General features: G+C 47.6%; 2 protein-coding genes across 4 annotated transcripts in view; one reads left to right on the forward strand and one right to left on the reverse strand.

Annotated features, from left to right (window-relative positions):
• Positions 1-347: 347 nt before the first annotated feature.
• On the reverse strand, positions 348-6,588 carry IL10 (interleukin 10). Its single transcript, XM_016129276.2, has 5 exons — positions 6,230-6,588; positions 5,378-5,437; positions 4,950-5,102; positions 3,935-4,000; positions 348-2,903 (listed from the first exon to the last, which is right to left on the reverse strand). Exons 1-5 carry the CDS (start codon positions 6,392-6,394, stop codon positions 2,811-2,813), a joined length of 537 nt encoding a protein of 178 aa, XP_015984762.1. The 5' UTR covers positions 6,395-6,588; the 3' UTR covers positions 348-2,810.
• Positions 4,996-16,500, forward strand: part of IL19 (interleukin 19) — a 64,676-nt gene continuing 53,171 nt past the window's right edge. For 2 of the 3 annotated variants that reach the window (XM_016129277.2, XM_036234451.1), the window contains exon 1: positions 4,996-5,096. The gene's annotated coding sequence lies outside the window, so the exon portion shown is untranslated. The remainder of the gene's footprint in view (positions 5,097-16,500) is intronic. The other variant, XM_016129278.2, reaches the window with a different exon arrangement.

Genomic DNA, 16,500 nt, shown 5'->3' on the forward strand with positions numbered 1-16,500 from the left:
CTGAGGCTCAGAGAAATAAACTATTAGACTGAGCCAACAAGAGAGAGGGCTGAAGGAGGGTGGTGTTCGTGACGATGGCGCCTCTGTGCACGTTGACCCCTGCTCCCATCCTCTGCTTCCCCCCAGCCCAGGCTCCTGCTGCATCATTCATAAGTATAGCTATTTCTTCTAAATTTTTAGAAGGGTGTAATAATATTAAAATTTTGTCCACAAATTCTTTGGTACTCATCCCTTTAAAACGTGGGCTCTAACTCTTCTCCCCTTGAGTATGGAATATACTTACCAACTCACTTCTAATAGATGGAATGTGGCAGAGTGATTGTGTGAGATTTCCGAGATTAGGTCTGAAAGACACTATGACTATCTCTTTGTTCTCTCTCAGATCATGGGGTCTAGGGAGGACAACTACATGTTGTGAAGACACACAAGTAGCCACGCATATCGGAAAGGCACACGTAGTAAGGAACCAAGGCCACTGGCCAATAGCCAGTGAGGAACTGAGGTTTCCTGCCAATAGCCACCTTGGATGTGAATTGTCCAGTTCCAGTCAAACCTTCAAGTGATTGTAGCCCTCGCTGCCATTTTGACTGCAAACTGATTAGAGATTCTGAGCCAGAACCCCTAGTTGCCACTCTCAGATTCCTGATCTACAAGAGACTGTGAGATAACATGTTTGTGGTTTTAAGCTGCTAAACTTGGGGGCAGGGGACAACAATGGATAATTAATACAAAGGGAAAGGCATTTTGTGCTGTTCTCAGTTCTCCATTCTCCACATTACCACCATGGCCAAGCCATATCGCCGTTTCTGAGTCAGTTTCCTCTTATAGAAAATAGCAACAAAATACTATATAGTATGCCTGATACATACATGCCTAGTACTGACTAGCTCAAAATAAGTGCTCGACACATCGTAGTTGTTGTAGTATCAGCTGTGTGGCTTCCCCAGGGGAGTTTCTATCTGTTGGTTTCAGATGCCCACGTCCCTCACATGAGGTGCCAACCTCAAACTTAAGTTAGTGTGCAGGGCCTTGAAGAGAGTCCTAACTATCCAGACTTTCCTGGCTGAGGGACTCATGGCTTCTCTGTTTCAGTATAGAAAGCCTTAGCGATAAACAGCCTCGCTCCTTCTTTCCTTGTCTTCTGCTAGCCTCCATTCTTAAACCTAACCTTTCATCTCAGAATTTCAGCTTTGATGCTCCCCACTTCCTTCCTATGGTTACTTTAACCGAAATGAGTCAGGTCTTACTGAAAACTGACCACAGCCAGTCCCACCCTACCCTGGACCAGGGATGCCTAGGCAGAGTGTGAGGGGGACCAGTGTTTACTCAGTCTATTCTTTCTCCCTCTCTCCAAGCCACTGGGCTTTGAGTAGGGTTTCCCCAGCCACCATGCCCCTCCCAGCAGACCGCAATCAGAAGCCAATCTCACATCTTTCTGATGGCTCGAGGAGGAGTGGCGGCAACTTAAATCCTTTGGTATCCTATCAGGTGGGCTAATTTGCTTGTCTTCTACTTTACCGGGACCAGCTAATTCCCTTTGATCTCAGCTCAAGAAGGGTTTGGTAGGAGTTTTTAGCTGTGAATACTAATAAAAACTAATTGTATGCACGGGGACCATCTCATAGTGCCAGGGCCATGACAGCAGTCCATCTTCATTCTGATGATAACCCAGGCACACTAGTATTCACCTCTGGACCTTTGGTGCTTAAAGAAGCAAAAAACGACACCACCAACAAAAACAAAACAAAACAAACAACGAAGCCACTAAACAACTTCTGCCTATCTTTCTAATTCTGGTATGTAAATAATCTTCCTTAGCCTTGAAAATCAGCATGTTCTTGAAGGATTTAAGAATAATTTTTTAAAAGATTAAGTTTACAGGAAGACTATAATGGTCTTTGCTGCTGGTTTTTGGAGGAAGAATACCTATTTCCCCTGCTCAGATTTGGAGCCTTCACACTCGGGGAGAGGGTAGCTGGCTTCTTCCTCTGGAACACAGAATTCATTCATCTACTCTCTTCTGTCTTGGAGACTTTGAGGGAATAATTTTCATCAGACAAAAGTCAACTGACACCATACATGATTTTAATAAGACTCATTTATTTATTCAAAATTAAAATCTGCTATGAAGACAGACAAACAATGTAACATTCCCAGAGGAATTGAATTGCTTCTAGTTAAAATTGAGTTCTATTAGAACCAATTTTAGGTTGTTATAAATAACAAGCTAGCCACAGCTTTCAAGAAAAAAGTGATTGGAAAACAAGGTCAGGGGAATCCCTCTGAGCCACTGGAATATTCATTAACTGAGGGGCTCCCTAGGTTCTCTCCCTAAGAGGTTAAGAGTCTTTGTAACACTCTGGGAGCCCCAGGCCTAGGGACAAAATAAATTAGAGGGAGGTGAGGGAAAAGAGCTCATACCAAGTGTGGTCAGGCTTGGAATGGAAGCTTCAGGCGGCTCCCCAAGAAACTTTTTTTTCCTTATATAATTTACAATTTCTCTTAAAACACTTAAATACCATAGGGTATTACCCTATGGAAACAGCTTAAACACAGGAGAAAATAATAAATATTGAACTAAATTATAATATTGGGCTTCTTTCTAAATAGTTCACAGAGAAGCTCAGTAAATAAATAGAAGGGGGAGTTGAGGTATCAGAGGTAATAAATATTCTAGGGGAGAGGTATGGCAGGGTTCCTGAGGAGTTGGTTTGGCTCCCGGAACCCTGGGTTAGATTTTGAAGATCTCCAATTTGTGTCCCAGGGTCTAGTAGAGTCGCCACCCTGGATGTTTTGTTCCTTAGGATGTTTCATTTTTTCATCTTCATTGTCATGTAGGTTTCTATGTAGTTGATGAAGATGTCAAACTCGCTCATGGCTTTGTAGACCCCTTTCTCTTGGAGCTGTGTAGGAAGATAAGAAATGTTTGGTGAAAACACAAATTGAGCAAGTCAGTCAGTGGGTCCCTTGCTTGGATAGTCATGACCCTGGGGCCCGGAAGCTGCCCTTGACCCCTCAAGTCAGGAGGAAAAGAATGGACCCAGGGAACCTGAGGATATGCCCAGCTGCCTCGGGAGAGGCTGTGCATTGACATGAAGCATACCTCATGGTGGCAAGAGGAACATCCACTCTGCTAAGCACAATAATTTTAAAGGTCATGTGCTTACATAATGCTTATGTAGAATTTGATGAAGGACCCTTAGAGGAACCACTTTGAAAGCAAAACAGTGAGAGAAGAGAGGGAGACTCTTTTAGGTTTATTCTCTCCCACCAAGAGATTGAGCAGGACCCCCAACCTCGCTGCTCTAGCCTATGTCCGGGGATTTGTGTCCCCTTGATGGTGGAACCCAGCCCTCTCTTGATCCCCAGCCCCTGAAGAGGACTCGGGCCACAGGCTTTCTGGGACAGGGTTTAAATGTTCACAGACATTTGATTTGAGAGTTGACATTCTCAAGCACCGAGGGGGTTGTGAGTGATGGAAAGCGAGCGTGTTCCAACTCCAGATAAGTGAGAATCCTGCTTCCTGCTCTGCCTGAATTTTGGGGAGTCCAGGTGTGTTTGTGTGTGCACATTCACGTGTCAGTTTCCTGCACGTGTGGCATCAGTCTGGATTCCCAAAAAGCTACTTTCTGTTTCCTTTGTCACTCTCCCCAGCACCCAGCTCACTGTGTTCACAGGTGGCTGACTGGCTCAACTCACAGGGCTGCAAAGGCGGGGAGCAGTCATTTAGAAACCCCCAAAGACACTTCACAGAAAACAAATATAACCCAGGCGACAGCTCCTCGCTGACTGGGGAGGTCACACCATCTGTTGGGTTCCCACAGTCCCTCCTAGTCAAGGAGGAGGCCTGCTTAGCAACTGCCAGCCTCTGCCCCTTGGGGAGTGGGCGGAGGTCGTGTTCCCCTAACCGTCCTTGCCACCATCTAAAGCTTACCTTACTAAAAGCACTCTTCACCTGCTCCACTGCCTTGCTCTTATTTTCACAGGGTAGAAAGCGATGCTGTGGAGAAAAAGAGAAAGTGTTAAAGACACTGGTTCCCAGATCCTGAGTCCAAAGCACTTGGGGGATAAGCTGGTGGCATGAAGAAGGGGCCAGGCTTGTCCCGAATGCTTCCCCACCCCTATAGCCCTATCGCTTATCCTTCCACATCAGACGAGGAGAAACACAGCCCAGGAGATGAAACGTGTCTGCAAGGCTTGCATGAAAACCCAGGTCTTGGAGCTTCCTCTTGCAGAATGCCCGGTGCTGACTAGATGCTGAGCCAGCCATTCGGTTTTTTTCCTGCTTCTCTGTCCTGTCCCTCCCCTTAAGTTCCAGCCACTGGAGACCATTACTAAGTCCCCAAGGAACAGACACAGTCTCCACTCTGTGGACCAAGTCCTTTGCATTGTCCCATCCCACAAATAGAGATCCAAATCAACCAATTTCCCATTATCAGCGACAGAACAAAGGAAACCGGAAGTGAGGGTGTCATTTCTGTTGAAGAAATAAATTATCCTGGGGAATGGTTTGTAGAACAATTGTTTGTAGAATACTCGGGAAAACCCTGTCAGTCATTTCGGGGCCCTAGAGCTTTGCTTTCTAAAGTCCAAGATTAAGAGGTAAGTGGAGTTTCCCCTCTCCAGGGACCTTCACCTCCTGGTACCTTCTGCCCGGCCCAGTGCTTAGGTCACAAGGGACAAGGGAGCCCTGACTGAAGCTCTGGGCCCCTTTCATAAAGAGAGAGGCGAATAGTTAATAACCCACAAATGACTCACAAATAACAGGAAAGCTATTTGCAAGCCTTCACATGTAAATGCCTAGCAGCCACCCCCACTCCTGCTCAGAGAGAAATGAGAGAGCTCCTGCCACTCTGTGTCTGTGTGTCTGGGTGTGGGATGGTGTTTCGGGAAGAGCCGAAAAGCTGCGAGGGAGAGAACGGGTCTGAGAGAACGGGTCTGTTACTCACGCAGCGCCGAAGCCTCAGCCTGAGTGTCTTCAGCTTTTCCCCAAGGGAGTTCACGTGTTTCTTGATGTCCAGGCTCTGGTTCTCAGCCTGGGGCATCACCTCCTCCAGGTAAAACTGGATCATCTCCGACAAGGCTTGGCAACCCAGGTAACCCTAAGGGAAGGAGCAGAGGGGTGGTGACTGGTGGGAAGGGCTGCAGCTGCTAGTTTGATAGGGTAACTTAGTCCCCAGGAACCTTTCCTCTCCAGCTTCCTCCCCGCTTGACCGAGACCTTGGTAACCCTCTGGCCGGCTATGTGCTGAGTTAAGATCTTCCCACTTCTCCTTTTCAAAGTGAAGGAAGAGGACCCAACTCTTTGCAGGCATGAAGCAGAATCTCCCTTCTCCTAGTCACAGTGCATACTCCCCACCCATCCACCTGGCTCTCACCTTAAAGTCCTCCAGCAAGGACCCGTTCAGCAATATGTTGTCCAGCTGGTCCTTCATTTGCTGCAAGAAGAACAAAAGGAGAATGAATCCAAGGTTTGGGGAAATACTTAAAGTGAATGTCCTTTATTTATAGAGGTTTTGATTTTTAATCAATGCAGCCCTGGCCCAAAAATGGAAAGGAGAGTTTTCAAAATGAGACGTTCACTGTTGCCGAAACTCAGTCAAGTCAGGTCCTCCTCCATTTGGGGATCAAGTTATTTAAAACATTCTGCCCGATTTGGAAGCCAGGACAGAAGCCTGGCTAAGGTCCTGGTGTTCTTCCTGCAGAGATGCATCAGGTTCGAAGGGGCCGCCCGTGTCAGCCCCTCAGTGGTCTCTGCCTGTCTTCCTTCCTCCTGCAGACACCCCGGCAGGGCTGAAGGCTCTCTGGGAATGGGAGGCAGCCACTCACGCAGGTTTCCCCTGCATGGTGCTTCCCTAACTCTCAGCCTTTCAGGTTCTGGAATGCTCTAAGCAGAGGCAATCACTGCTTCCCTGACACAGGGTTGGGGCATCTATGCCTTAATGACCCCGTTGTGATTTCTCCCAGCCAATAATGTCTCTGGCTCCAGCAGAATCTTATAAAAAGTTTCTGAGCATAAGAGAGAGAGAGCACGCTTTTATCTTTTAGGCAGCTTTTCCGGCACATTCATTGAAGCCCTGGCTTGACAGGGGGACTCTCTTAAGAATTTAAGTTTGGGGAGAATAGGTGCTGGTGATGGAGGCAAGCTAGAAGGAGGGTTCTTAGAGCTCTAGCAGGGCGCCTAGTTCACGGGGTCTCAGGAAAAATAGACGGGAAGGCATCATACTCACAAAGAAAGCCTTCACCTTGTCGAAGGCAGCTCGGAGCTCGTGAAGCATGCTGGGCAGGCTGGCTGGGAAGTGGGTGCAGCTGTTCTCAGACGGGGTGCCCTGGTCTCGGCTGGCCCCCACCCCGGCCAGGAGGACCAGGCAGCAGAGCAGTGCTGAGCTGGGCATGGTGGAGCTCTACCCTCTCCTGCGAGTCGGCTGTGTGGTTTGGTCGAGCAAGAGCAAGCCCCTGATGTGCAGACCTCACCTACTGTGTCCCCCTTTATATATCATGGGTTCAATGAGGCCTCCCATTCATAAAGCCACAGAATGACAGGTTTCCTGGCAAACATTTCTGATTATAGCTCCACCTCTCCAACTTTGCATTTTGTTGAACTTCTTTAAGATTTAATTTTTGCAACGTAAGCAAAAGGGGTGGTTGAAAACTAACTTCTGCAATAAGGCTGTTTTTAAAATGAGCTACCTCTCTTTTAAAATAAAATTTCAGCTTCTCTTAATAAAAAAAAAAAAAAAAAGTTGATTTCCTGGGGTGAACAGCTGCTCCGTGCGCAGAGGCCCACAGTTGTGGGTTCCATTCTCGTGTTCCTAGGTCACAGTGACGTGGACAAATCGGCCATTCCAGAGTACACTGGGATTGAGAAATAATTGTATCCCCTTCCCAACCTGGGTTGAACACCCAAGGCTCCTCCTTGCTGAATCAGGAAGTCACCTCAACTCTCTGGGCCTCGGTTTCCCCGAGAGAAACACGAGGGTGAGCTAAACATCCTCCAAGCTGCCTTCTGCTTCTTTCATTTTCCGTTGGGAGACGGCCCCTGAGAGAGGCCAGCTTCCCACAGGGCGGGCGCCCGATGCACCCCAGGGTCCTGCTCAGGCTCCAGGGTCAGAGAGACACGAAGGCCGGTGTCTTCACCCCCGCGGCTGTCCCAGCACGAGGGGGAAGTTAGTGAGAGTCGTCACACGCACTGAAAGCGTGATACCTGCCAGTCGCTGTGTGTCTCACCATCTCCACGTTGCAGTGAGCGAACCCAGGCCCAGGGACGTTACGGAACTGGCACGAGGTTACGTGGGTGCTGAGTGAGGCAGCCAGAATTTGCCCCTGGGCCGGCCTGATGCCAACACCACGCTCCTTATCTGGCTCCACGCGGTCCCCAGTGTGTGGAAGGAAAAGATCGGGTTAAGCAGTCCTTGGGGTTTCTTCTAGTCATAAGCTTCTATGGCTGGACACTTAAGCCTGAAAAATGAGGAGGAAAAGTAGGAATAACAGGGCAAGTCAGTGAGGATGCCTCGCCAGCGGGACAGCAGGCCCCGTTCTCTCCTCTCACCTGTTCCTCTCCCTCTCAGAGAAGCCTCAGTTGCCTTGTCTTGGATTCGCACATGTGAATGTGTGTGCCTGTGTGTGTAAATGTGTGCGTGAGTGTGTGACTGTGTCTGTGACTGCAAGCATGTGCACATGAGTGTGTGAGTGCGTGGGGGAGGGGCAGGGCGGCCAGACGTGGCGAGGCACGTTGCTCTACCTCTAACTGGGAAAGACGGGGGTGGTGACAGCACTTCAGGCATCTGGACAGTCCCCGGGGTCCCGTGCCTTGCCCTCTCTCTTCCACAGGGGCTGCCCCAGCGCTGCGGAGGAGACAGTAACTGGGAGGAGCGCTGACTGGGGACGGGGCAGCAGGCGGGGCTCTGCCCTGGCTGTGCCCCTCTCTAAACCCAGGGCGGCACTGGCCTCCCCCTGTCTGTTTCCATCTGTCCCAGGGGGCAACAGTGCCTGCCACTTGGCTGCGGGGGCCTTGGGCTTCCCATGGGCTGGGGCTTGGGGAAGTAACAAGTGGAGCCACACGCAGGAATCTCCTGGTGTTTTGTTACTTCCTTGCCCTCCCGTATCAGCACTGGGACACCTCGGATGGCACCGGGTGCTGAGCCTGCCCCACTGGAGAAGGCCATGGTGTCACAGCAAGCGAGGCGGACATCCCCGGTGAGTGGGAGGGAGGAGTGGGGAGTCCAGGCCCACCCTGTGGCTGCACCTTCCGGGCCAGAATCAGGAGACCGTGGCCTCTCCCCTCACCCTTTGGGGACTGTTAATGTAGAAGCGTAAGAATCGTGGGGGGAGAAAGCCTTTTGGAAATGGGGGTGGGGTGCAGCTAACTCACAACCGCTGCACCTGCTGGACTCCCCGGGGTTCGGAGCACTGGGTCTTGCCATCAGGAAGCACGGAGGAGCCAGAGCTGGGCTTTGCGTCCCTTCCACCCTTCCCCTTTGCTCTTGGCTCCTGGGTTTTCCGGAAGTGTCTGCTCTAGTCCATAGGGCTGACCCTCCTCTGCGCTGGGTGTCTAGGTGCAGACTTAATGTGGCAGAACAGTTCGCTCAGGGAACTCGAACCCCGGGTGAGGCTCTGCGGCTCCGCTCCTTGGCTCACCAGCATGGACCCCTCCTGCTCTTGTTTGCCACCATGGCCTGTGCTTTCGTCCACTACTAATCTGCAACCCTAGAGCTGTCATCCATGTCCTATGTCGCCTCCCCTAGTCAGCTGTGAGGTCCCCAAAGCAAGACGTCGTTCTATTGTCCTTTGTGCCCCTGGGGCACAGGGACTGACCCATCATAGGTGCCAGGTGCAAAGCTTCCTCTTTCCTGTATTAGGATGGACATAGCAGAGTGTCCTGAGAACCTTGGCCAGGGCTGGAGGAAGCAATGCTAAGGAGACTGGTCTAGGCACAGGCAAGGACTCAGAGGGCTAGGGAGGGAAACTCAGGGAGCAGGAAACGTCTCTTCCACTTCCTTCCTATAATTTGCGATATATATGTAAGTATATATGCATATGCATACACACGGATACGTACACGCATGCACGCATGCACGCATGCACGACGTGGCAGGGAGAAGGGAGGTGGACAAAAGCCATTTCTATCTTTTCTAAATCCATAAACGATTTATGTAGTTGATCCTTTCCCCATCGGTTTGAAATCACTGTCCGCTCTCACTTCAAAATTTCAGAATCTAAATGATCAGAGAGGTAACAATAGGCAGATTTCTTGATGTCGTATCTTAATTAACAAATCAAGAAAACAATAGCATCCCTATCAACACATCTCACAGGACTGACGTCAACCTGGTACAAGAGAATAAGGATGGACTTTTCGGAAAAAGTTAAGTCCCTTTGCTTTTATATTGACCGAACAACGAGAACGACATAAATGGGAGTCATCCTGTTTCTCAAGGCTGTGAAGATAATCTGTGTATCTAAAAAGTCACTCGGGTCCATTAGGAAAAGTCCCAAACTTGCAGGTCACATCCGTATCATACATGGCAACCGTCCGCATGTTGGAAGACCCGAGTTCGGGTTTCCGTGTCAGGGAAGAGCCCGTGTGGAGCAGGGAGTGGGAGGGCAGCACGTGTGGAAGGAGCGTCGGTCTGGCCACCGCTGGCTCCTGAGGATTTCAAGAGGACACAAATGGCACCTGGCAGACTGTGGGCTCCTCCAGCCCAAGTGGCCTGAGTCCACTTATCCGTCGGGTCCAGGTGCATAGTGGATGTGTAATAGACGCTAATTAAATCGAATTGAAGTGAATTTTCCCTGTGGGAGGGAAAATACCTCTCCTCTTCCACTTCTGCTCTGGAATATTTCCTAATATCTATAATCAGCTGCCAATGAAAGAAAATCTGATTAAGCGCGGCTTAAAAAAGAAAGATGCTATTTTTTTGGTCTCTCCCATTCGGTCCAGAGGCAGGCAGTCCGAAGCTGGAGCAGCACTTGTATATCATCCACAGCTTGCTTTTTCTGCCTTCCTGCTCGCCTATCCATTGTGGCACGATGTCGGGGAGAAGAGGTATGGGTAAAGTCCAAACAGCCAAAGGCATGTCAACCCAGGAGATCCTAATAATCTTTCTGGAAATTTCCATTCACTGAGTTTCACCACTTTAGCTGCAGAGGACCCCAGGAAGACAAGAACTGCCAGTGTGTATGTGTGTGTGTGTATGTGTGTATGTCAGGGAATAGAGTCTGGTGGGTCCTATTTACAGTGCACTAGATAGTATTAGGAATCACCTCCTAGCTACCCTCAGGCTCGGCAAAGTGGTAACCTTCTTAGTACAATTGCCCTGCGCCTTGCAGCAATTCTGTAGCTCAGACCCAAGAGTATGGAACAGTCCTGTGGGGCTGCACCGGAGTTGCAAACGAAGGCCAAAGAAGCCTGGTTTGCTGGACTCCAGGTTCAGCCAGCTTATCTGCTAATGGGGCCACTCAGGAGGGAATAGGAAGGTTTGTGATTCACGCAGAGAAAGTGGGATGGTGGCTAACTGGGGCAAGGTGGATGACTGTCCTGTTGAAGAATCCCCTTGCGTTTTGAGTCCTACTCACCCACTAGTAGTTATTATTTCAAGGCTGATAATGGGAGTTTCATTTCTTCTTATCCTGGACATCTAGTGCGTACAATAATTTCCCCAGCTTGAAATAACCTCCTCAGCTCCCTGGATGGTTTCCTCAGCAGCTATACTACAACAGGCCTGGTCAACAGCAGAGGCTGGTATCACATCCCCAAGTGTGGTTTAATGGTGGCCCAAGAGGACGGGGTTCTGTTCCATTGTCCTTCTCTGGGCTCATCTGACTTCGGTCTTGTGGCTGGGCTGCTTCAGACTAAAGGCCTTTGGGCTAGAGTTTTTTAGGAGCCAGATGGAGCTGGCCCCTTGGTCAAATAAAGCAAGGGTTATGCAAACCGGACTGGGTGCTCTTCTGAGGATCGTGGCAGGCAGACGGTGCAAACCACAGCGGAAGGGCTGATTTTGGACAGCCATTGTGGAATTTCCCTTTGTGCAATGAGGCTCCAAATCAAGCAATTTGGATTTTCCTTAGGGGACAAGCACCGTGATCTGTAATTTTTATATGAGACATTTGGCTTACGGGAGGCAGGATACCAGGTGTTGGACCTCTTATTACCCAGAGAATACAGCTGTTCCTGTTCTGTCTGCATGAGTACTTAGAATAACTAGTTCCAGAGCCTGGGGCACACAGAGATTCTCTCAGCTCCAGGGCTGTCCCTCTGATGGGATTTAGTTTACTCAAATCTCCTTTGGATGGCTAACACTTCAAACCTAGCATGTCTCAACAGGGCTGGCTTTGTGGCCCTGTGACTTGTGTAGTCACACAGGGTCTATGCTTAGAAGAGTCCTGCCCTTGCTCTGTTGTCACTGGCTTGACATTCTTAATATTTGTGGAACAAGAAGCCTCATGTTTTTAGCTTGCACTGAGCCCCCAATTTATGTAGTTGATTCTGCGTATGAGACTGAACTCATCATCTTTCTCTGGTCTCACCTTCATGCAGTCCTCCCTGATCAGTAAAGGGCACCGTACAAGCCAGAAACCTCAAAATAGCTTGTTGATTTCTCCCTCTCTGCCAACCAATGTCCAATCTACCACCATGTCCTCCAAACTTTTCTTCGCAAACATCTTTCTAATCTGCTTACTTCTCTCCACTTCCATCTGCAGAAGCAACAATTGTCTGGTTCATACTACTATCTTATCTCTTCTGGACTCCAAAATAAATGCCTAATTGATGTTCTAACATCCATTCTCCAAACCCGTTCTCCACTTTGTAGCCAGAGTGATTACTTTCAAACATCAACCTGCATAAGCCCTTCAGCTGCCGCCGCTTTTTCTTTCTGGGTGAAGTTCCCTCCCAAATCTTAGAATATTTGCAGACAGGAAAGGATTTCTATTGTATTTGTCTCTGAGCCATGACCGCAGCAGTGTTAAAAGGTATAGTCTGGCATGCCCTTTCACCACAATTAGCCTGAACCACCATCTCCTTATTCAAGAGACCGTAATGTTGAGTACGTCATCTTTGACCTTTCTCTCTAAAATGTGCCCTTGGCTCTAAATCCCATATTTTTAATATCATCTATAACTCCCTGTATCATCTGACCCTGTCTGTTTCTCCTGCGTTGGCTCTCAGCACTTTCCACTTCCCCTTGCACTCCGGCGTCACTGGCTTTCCTTTTTTTTTTTTAAATGTCTTCAATGATCCTTTTCCTTCTCTTCATCCATCAGTTCTCAGCTGAGATGCTACTCCCTCAAATGAGTCTTTTCCTATTCTCCAGTCTAGGTCATGTCTTCTGGGTAAATCATCTCAGAACACTTTGCTCCTTTCTTATTCTAGTACTTACATCAATTTGTAATTATACATGTGGGCCTGTGCTCACTTCATTGATCTTCATCTCTCCCATTAGACTGTCTCATGAGGGTGGGGCCTATGTCAGTTTTTGATCATCATTGTTTGCCTAGTACTTAATATAATTCTGGGCACATTCGAGTTTCTCACTGAATGTTTGTTGACTGACTGAATGACTGAATGTATGCTTTCTAAGCTTTTTGTAACTGTAACTGGCTATATGTTTATCTTCTATCTCATATAGGTAGAGGATGAATTCACTTAGGGAAATAGTTACCTTCACAAAGTACATGCCTATTCCCAATTAGCTTTTCTATTAAAAAAAAATCAATCTCATTTACTAACCAACACTCTTCCAGGCATATGTTAACCAAATCCTCCATGGTTATTGGTGTGATAAAAAATATCTTATGTCATAAGATGTCAGAAGAGGAAGGACCTTGGACATTATCTAATCCATACCACTCATTTTACAGATGGGCAAACTGAGTCCCAGAGAAGAAAATGACTTTCCTGGGCACTAGAGACAGTTAATGGCAAAGGCAGAATCTGAACTCAATTGTCTTTGCATTAGTCTTCTCAAATCGGTACTTAATTCCTTGACTCAAACTACCCCTAACTCTAAATCTTCAACCACACTCCACGTATTTTCAATGTGTGCTTTAGATGCACATCTGCATTTCATGGGGAGAGCCAAGTGCTTCCTCTGTCCTGGATTCATGCAACTTCTATTGTGACTGTGTTATTTATATGTCAGCCTTGGGTTGTAAACTCTCCAAAGGATGTGCAACTGTGTCCAGTGTGGTCCTAGATTTTCTAAGTTGACTATTCTCAAGCTATTTGCATTCTGACCCTTTTTCATTCTTAAATATTGTCAAAGACCACAAAGAGCTTTTGCTTATGTGAGTTTTATCTATCAATAGTTACACTAAAAACTAAAACAGAGAAATTAAGAAGACTTTTATTTATGACATTTTAGAGTAATCAAAATAAAAAAAGCTATTACAAGTTAACATAAATAACAATTTTTATGAGACATAACCATATATTTCAAGTCAGAACACATTTAGGGGCATTGTTTGACATTCATTCCAAATCTCTTTAAGTATCTGCCTCAATAGAAGCACTTGTATACTTACATCTGTTCCTACATTCAAATTATTGTGATTCATTGTTTTGGTTGAAGTATTTAAAGAAAGTCCAGCCTCACATAAATATACAGTTGGAAAAGAGAAGACCTCCCCAGAGGTCCTTGAACCACCCTTTGAGAACTGCTGGCTTAAGTGTTTAACAAAAATCTCTGGGTGAGGATGAGTGGGAGGAGTTTGATCACAGTTCGGTTTCAGAGGAAGGGGCAGGGGACATGCCCACAGGGCACCTGACTCGGATGCAGAAGGGAGAAGCCCATTACTTCACTGCTGTCTGCTTTATTCAGAGTTTCCAAATAGCTAGTGCGATTCTTTAGATGCTCCTGTGAGCATCGTATATGTCATGGAAGCTGAAGGGCCTCATACACATAGTGTTTGTGGTTTCAAGTCAGAAACCATGGGAGTTTTGGGGCTGATTTGCAGTGCTTTATCTATTACTGTAAATCCCGTCTCCAAGGGGCCCTGAGCCTAAAACCAGGTTGTAGGGGCTGTGTGCACTCAGGGAGCCCAAGGCTATTGAAGGGATACTGTTGCAGGCTTATTTTGAGTTCTACTTTTTACTTCCACTTTTAATTCTCTCTCTTGCTCTTTCCCTCTATTGTGAGTCTCTCCTGCCCCGCCCCCCACCCTCCCCCCCCCACCCCCGGTCTCCAGTTCTGAGAGGCAGTTAAAATACCCTGCTTTCTCTGTTTCTCTTTGGTTAAACTGGTACTTTCTAAGTTTTTAGATCAACCTAGAAAATAAAGTCAAACATTTCTCAGTCCAACTGGTCAGGATTTATCCAGTTAGATCAATACAATTGCTTTCCATTGTCTTCATACCTCATGAAAAGTGAAGTGGCAATGCAGACGGGGGCTTTCACTGGTCTGGCTAGTTTGGAAATCACTGATAAGGTCAGCACCACTTTAGAAACTGGGTCAGACTCTGAGTGAAATTAAAACTCGATCCCTGACTGCCTGTCCAGCTGTGGGCGACGCTCTGCAGAATGAGTGGAAATAGAATGTCTTCTTTTTCTAGAGATGGACTAGGAATGTCTGAGGCTCTAAGATGCTTCAAACTTCAAACACAGTTCAAAATAACACACCAGTAAATTATAAGATAAATTTAAGGAAGTTAAACAAGGTCTTGAGACTTGTGATGACTACATCAATGCTTTAAATTATATATATATATATATATATTTTTTTTTTTTCTCCCCCCAAATTAAAGAAAATCTGTTTGTGCCTTGGTTTCTGGGTGATCTGGGACTGTTCTGAGTAGCAATAAAGTCAGGAACCTCAAGCAGGAGTTTGGGTATAAATTGGATCAAGGAGTCCATTGATTGTTTTCATAGAAGAAAGGTTAAGGGTTGTGCGCTGACGCCTCTCTTCTGCGGTAGACCCCATGTACCTCCGGCAGCAAAGGCTGGATGTTTGACAGCAAGGCACCCATCTTCCCCACTTTGGCACCTCCACCCCCTGGGTGCAAATGTTTGGTTACTGCAGATCACACGATGTGCTCTGCCTTTGGGCTGGTCTTTGCAGTCGAGTGTGGCAGTTAAGCATGTGGGCCCTGGAGTCAGACTGAATTTGCAGCTCAGCTCTGCCTCTCACCATTGGTGTGAACTTGGGCAAGTTACTGAGCTCTCCTGTGCTGTAGTATCTATAACTGGAGATGATGACTGACACTGTGAGGTTGTTGTAAGAGCTGAATGGAGCAGCATATATTTATAAGAGCTTAGGTGAGTGCCTGGCACATAACAAGCCATCAGGACATCTGAGCTGTGATCGCTGGTGTTTTCCATGGGAATGCTCAGCTGTTATAGCTAGATGCATCCCTTTGTGTATCTGAAGACTTGAAACACGACAGGCTCTTAACCCCAATATTCTGAGGATGCTACAGGGGGACAGAGAAGTTGATTCCACAGTAGAAAGAGTTCTAGATCAAGTGCCTAGGAGAATGGTTACCAGCCCTGAGCCTTCCACTGTGGAATCCCAGACACATTCCTTTTCATCCCTCTGCCTTGCTTTCTGCATCTACAAGCGGAAGCCTTGACAGTGTTGTTTTTCTGAGGTGCTTTCCAAATCCTACTTCCTAGACTTTTGTGATTCCCCTATTTCTCCTCTCCACTCTGTCCCATTTACCTTCCTCGGCACGAGTTAGTTGGCACATGTGGTTCTGATGCATACTTTCCCTCTCTGCCAAATCCACTAGGTCAGCATGACTGCAGGACCCTTCACCCACTTCCAGTTCACAGCATCTGCCCAGCTCTGGAAGTGCCATTCTGTAAGAGAAGCAAAACCTTTTCCTCAAGCAGCTTTTGCGTGTGTTCACCTGTATTTCCTTCTCGCAATCCTGGCCCCCTGTGTTCTTGAGGTTGCAGTTTCGTTGTGAGTCAGGCCTGCTGAGAGCAGTGGAAATCAGAGGGGCCTCCGTTCGCTCATCAGGGAGGACGTGATTCTGCCTTTTCCTCAAGAGCACGGTTGGGGGCAGGAGGTGGTGGGGGCGTGGGAGGGAGGTGATCACCTTCCGGAAGTGGATTTCTCACATTGACTGTGTCTAGGAGGGAAGAATATTACTGGAAAGCCCTAGAGATCGCTTTACATCTCTTTCAGAAGGGCCTTCACGTTCTTTAGAAATTATTTGCACCATGTGGTAAAATGTCTGTGTCATTTTTCATGTCTGCTGCGAGTCAGGCTAGTGCAAAGGAGGAAGTGTTGTTCGTGTGGCTGGCTTACGATAGGGGTCTCAGAGAATAGGTTTTCTTGGTGGAGGGGACCTGGGATGCTGGATTCACATGGCAAAGCACAATGAGGCCAGTTAGAGTGCTGTTTTAGTCCCAGGGGATTGCCAGCTGCAAATGCTTTGAAGCAATGAATGGAGTTCCTCAACCCCTCAGTTGTACCCCACAAGGAGAAGTAGAGAAGCCAGGAAGGAATGCCCAGGACTGGAAACAAGATATGTGACTGTTGTGGTACAACCGTTGTTGGGG

This window comes from Rousettus aegyptiacus, unplaced genomic scaffold (assembly GCF_014176215.1).
Source record: "Rousettus aegyptiacus isolate mRouAeg1 unplaced genomic scaffold, mRouAeg1.p scaffold_m13_p_17, whole genome shotgun sequence".
Taxonomy (NCBI): Eukaryota; Metazoa; Chordata; class Mammalia; order Chiroptera; family Pteropodidae; genus Rousettus; species Rousettus aegyptiacus.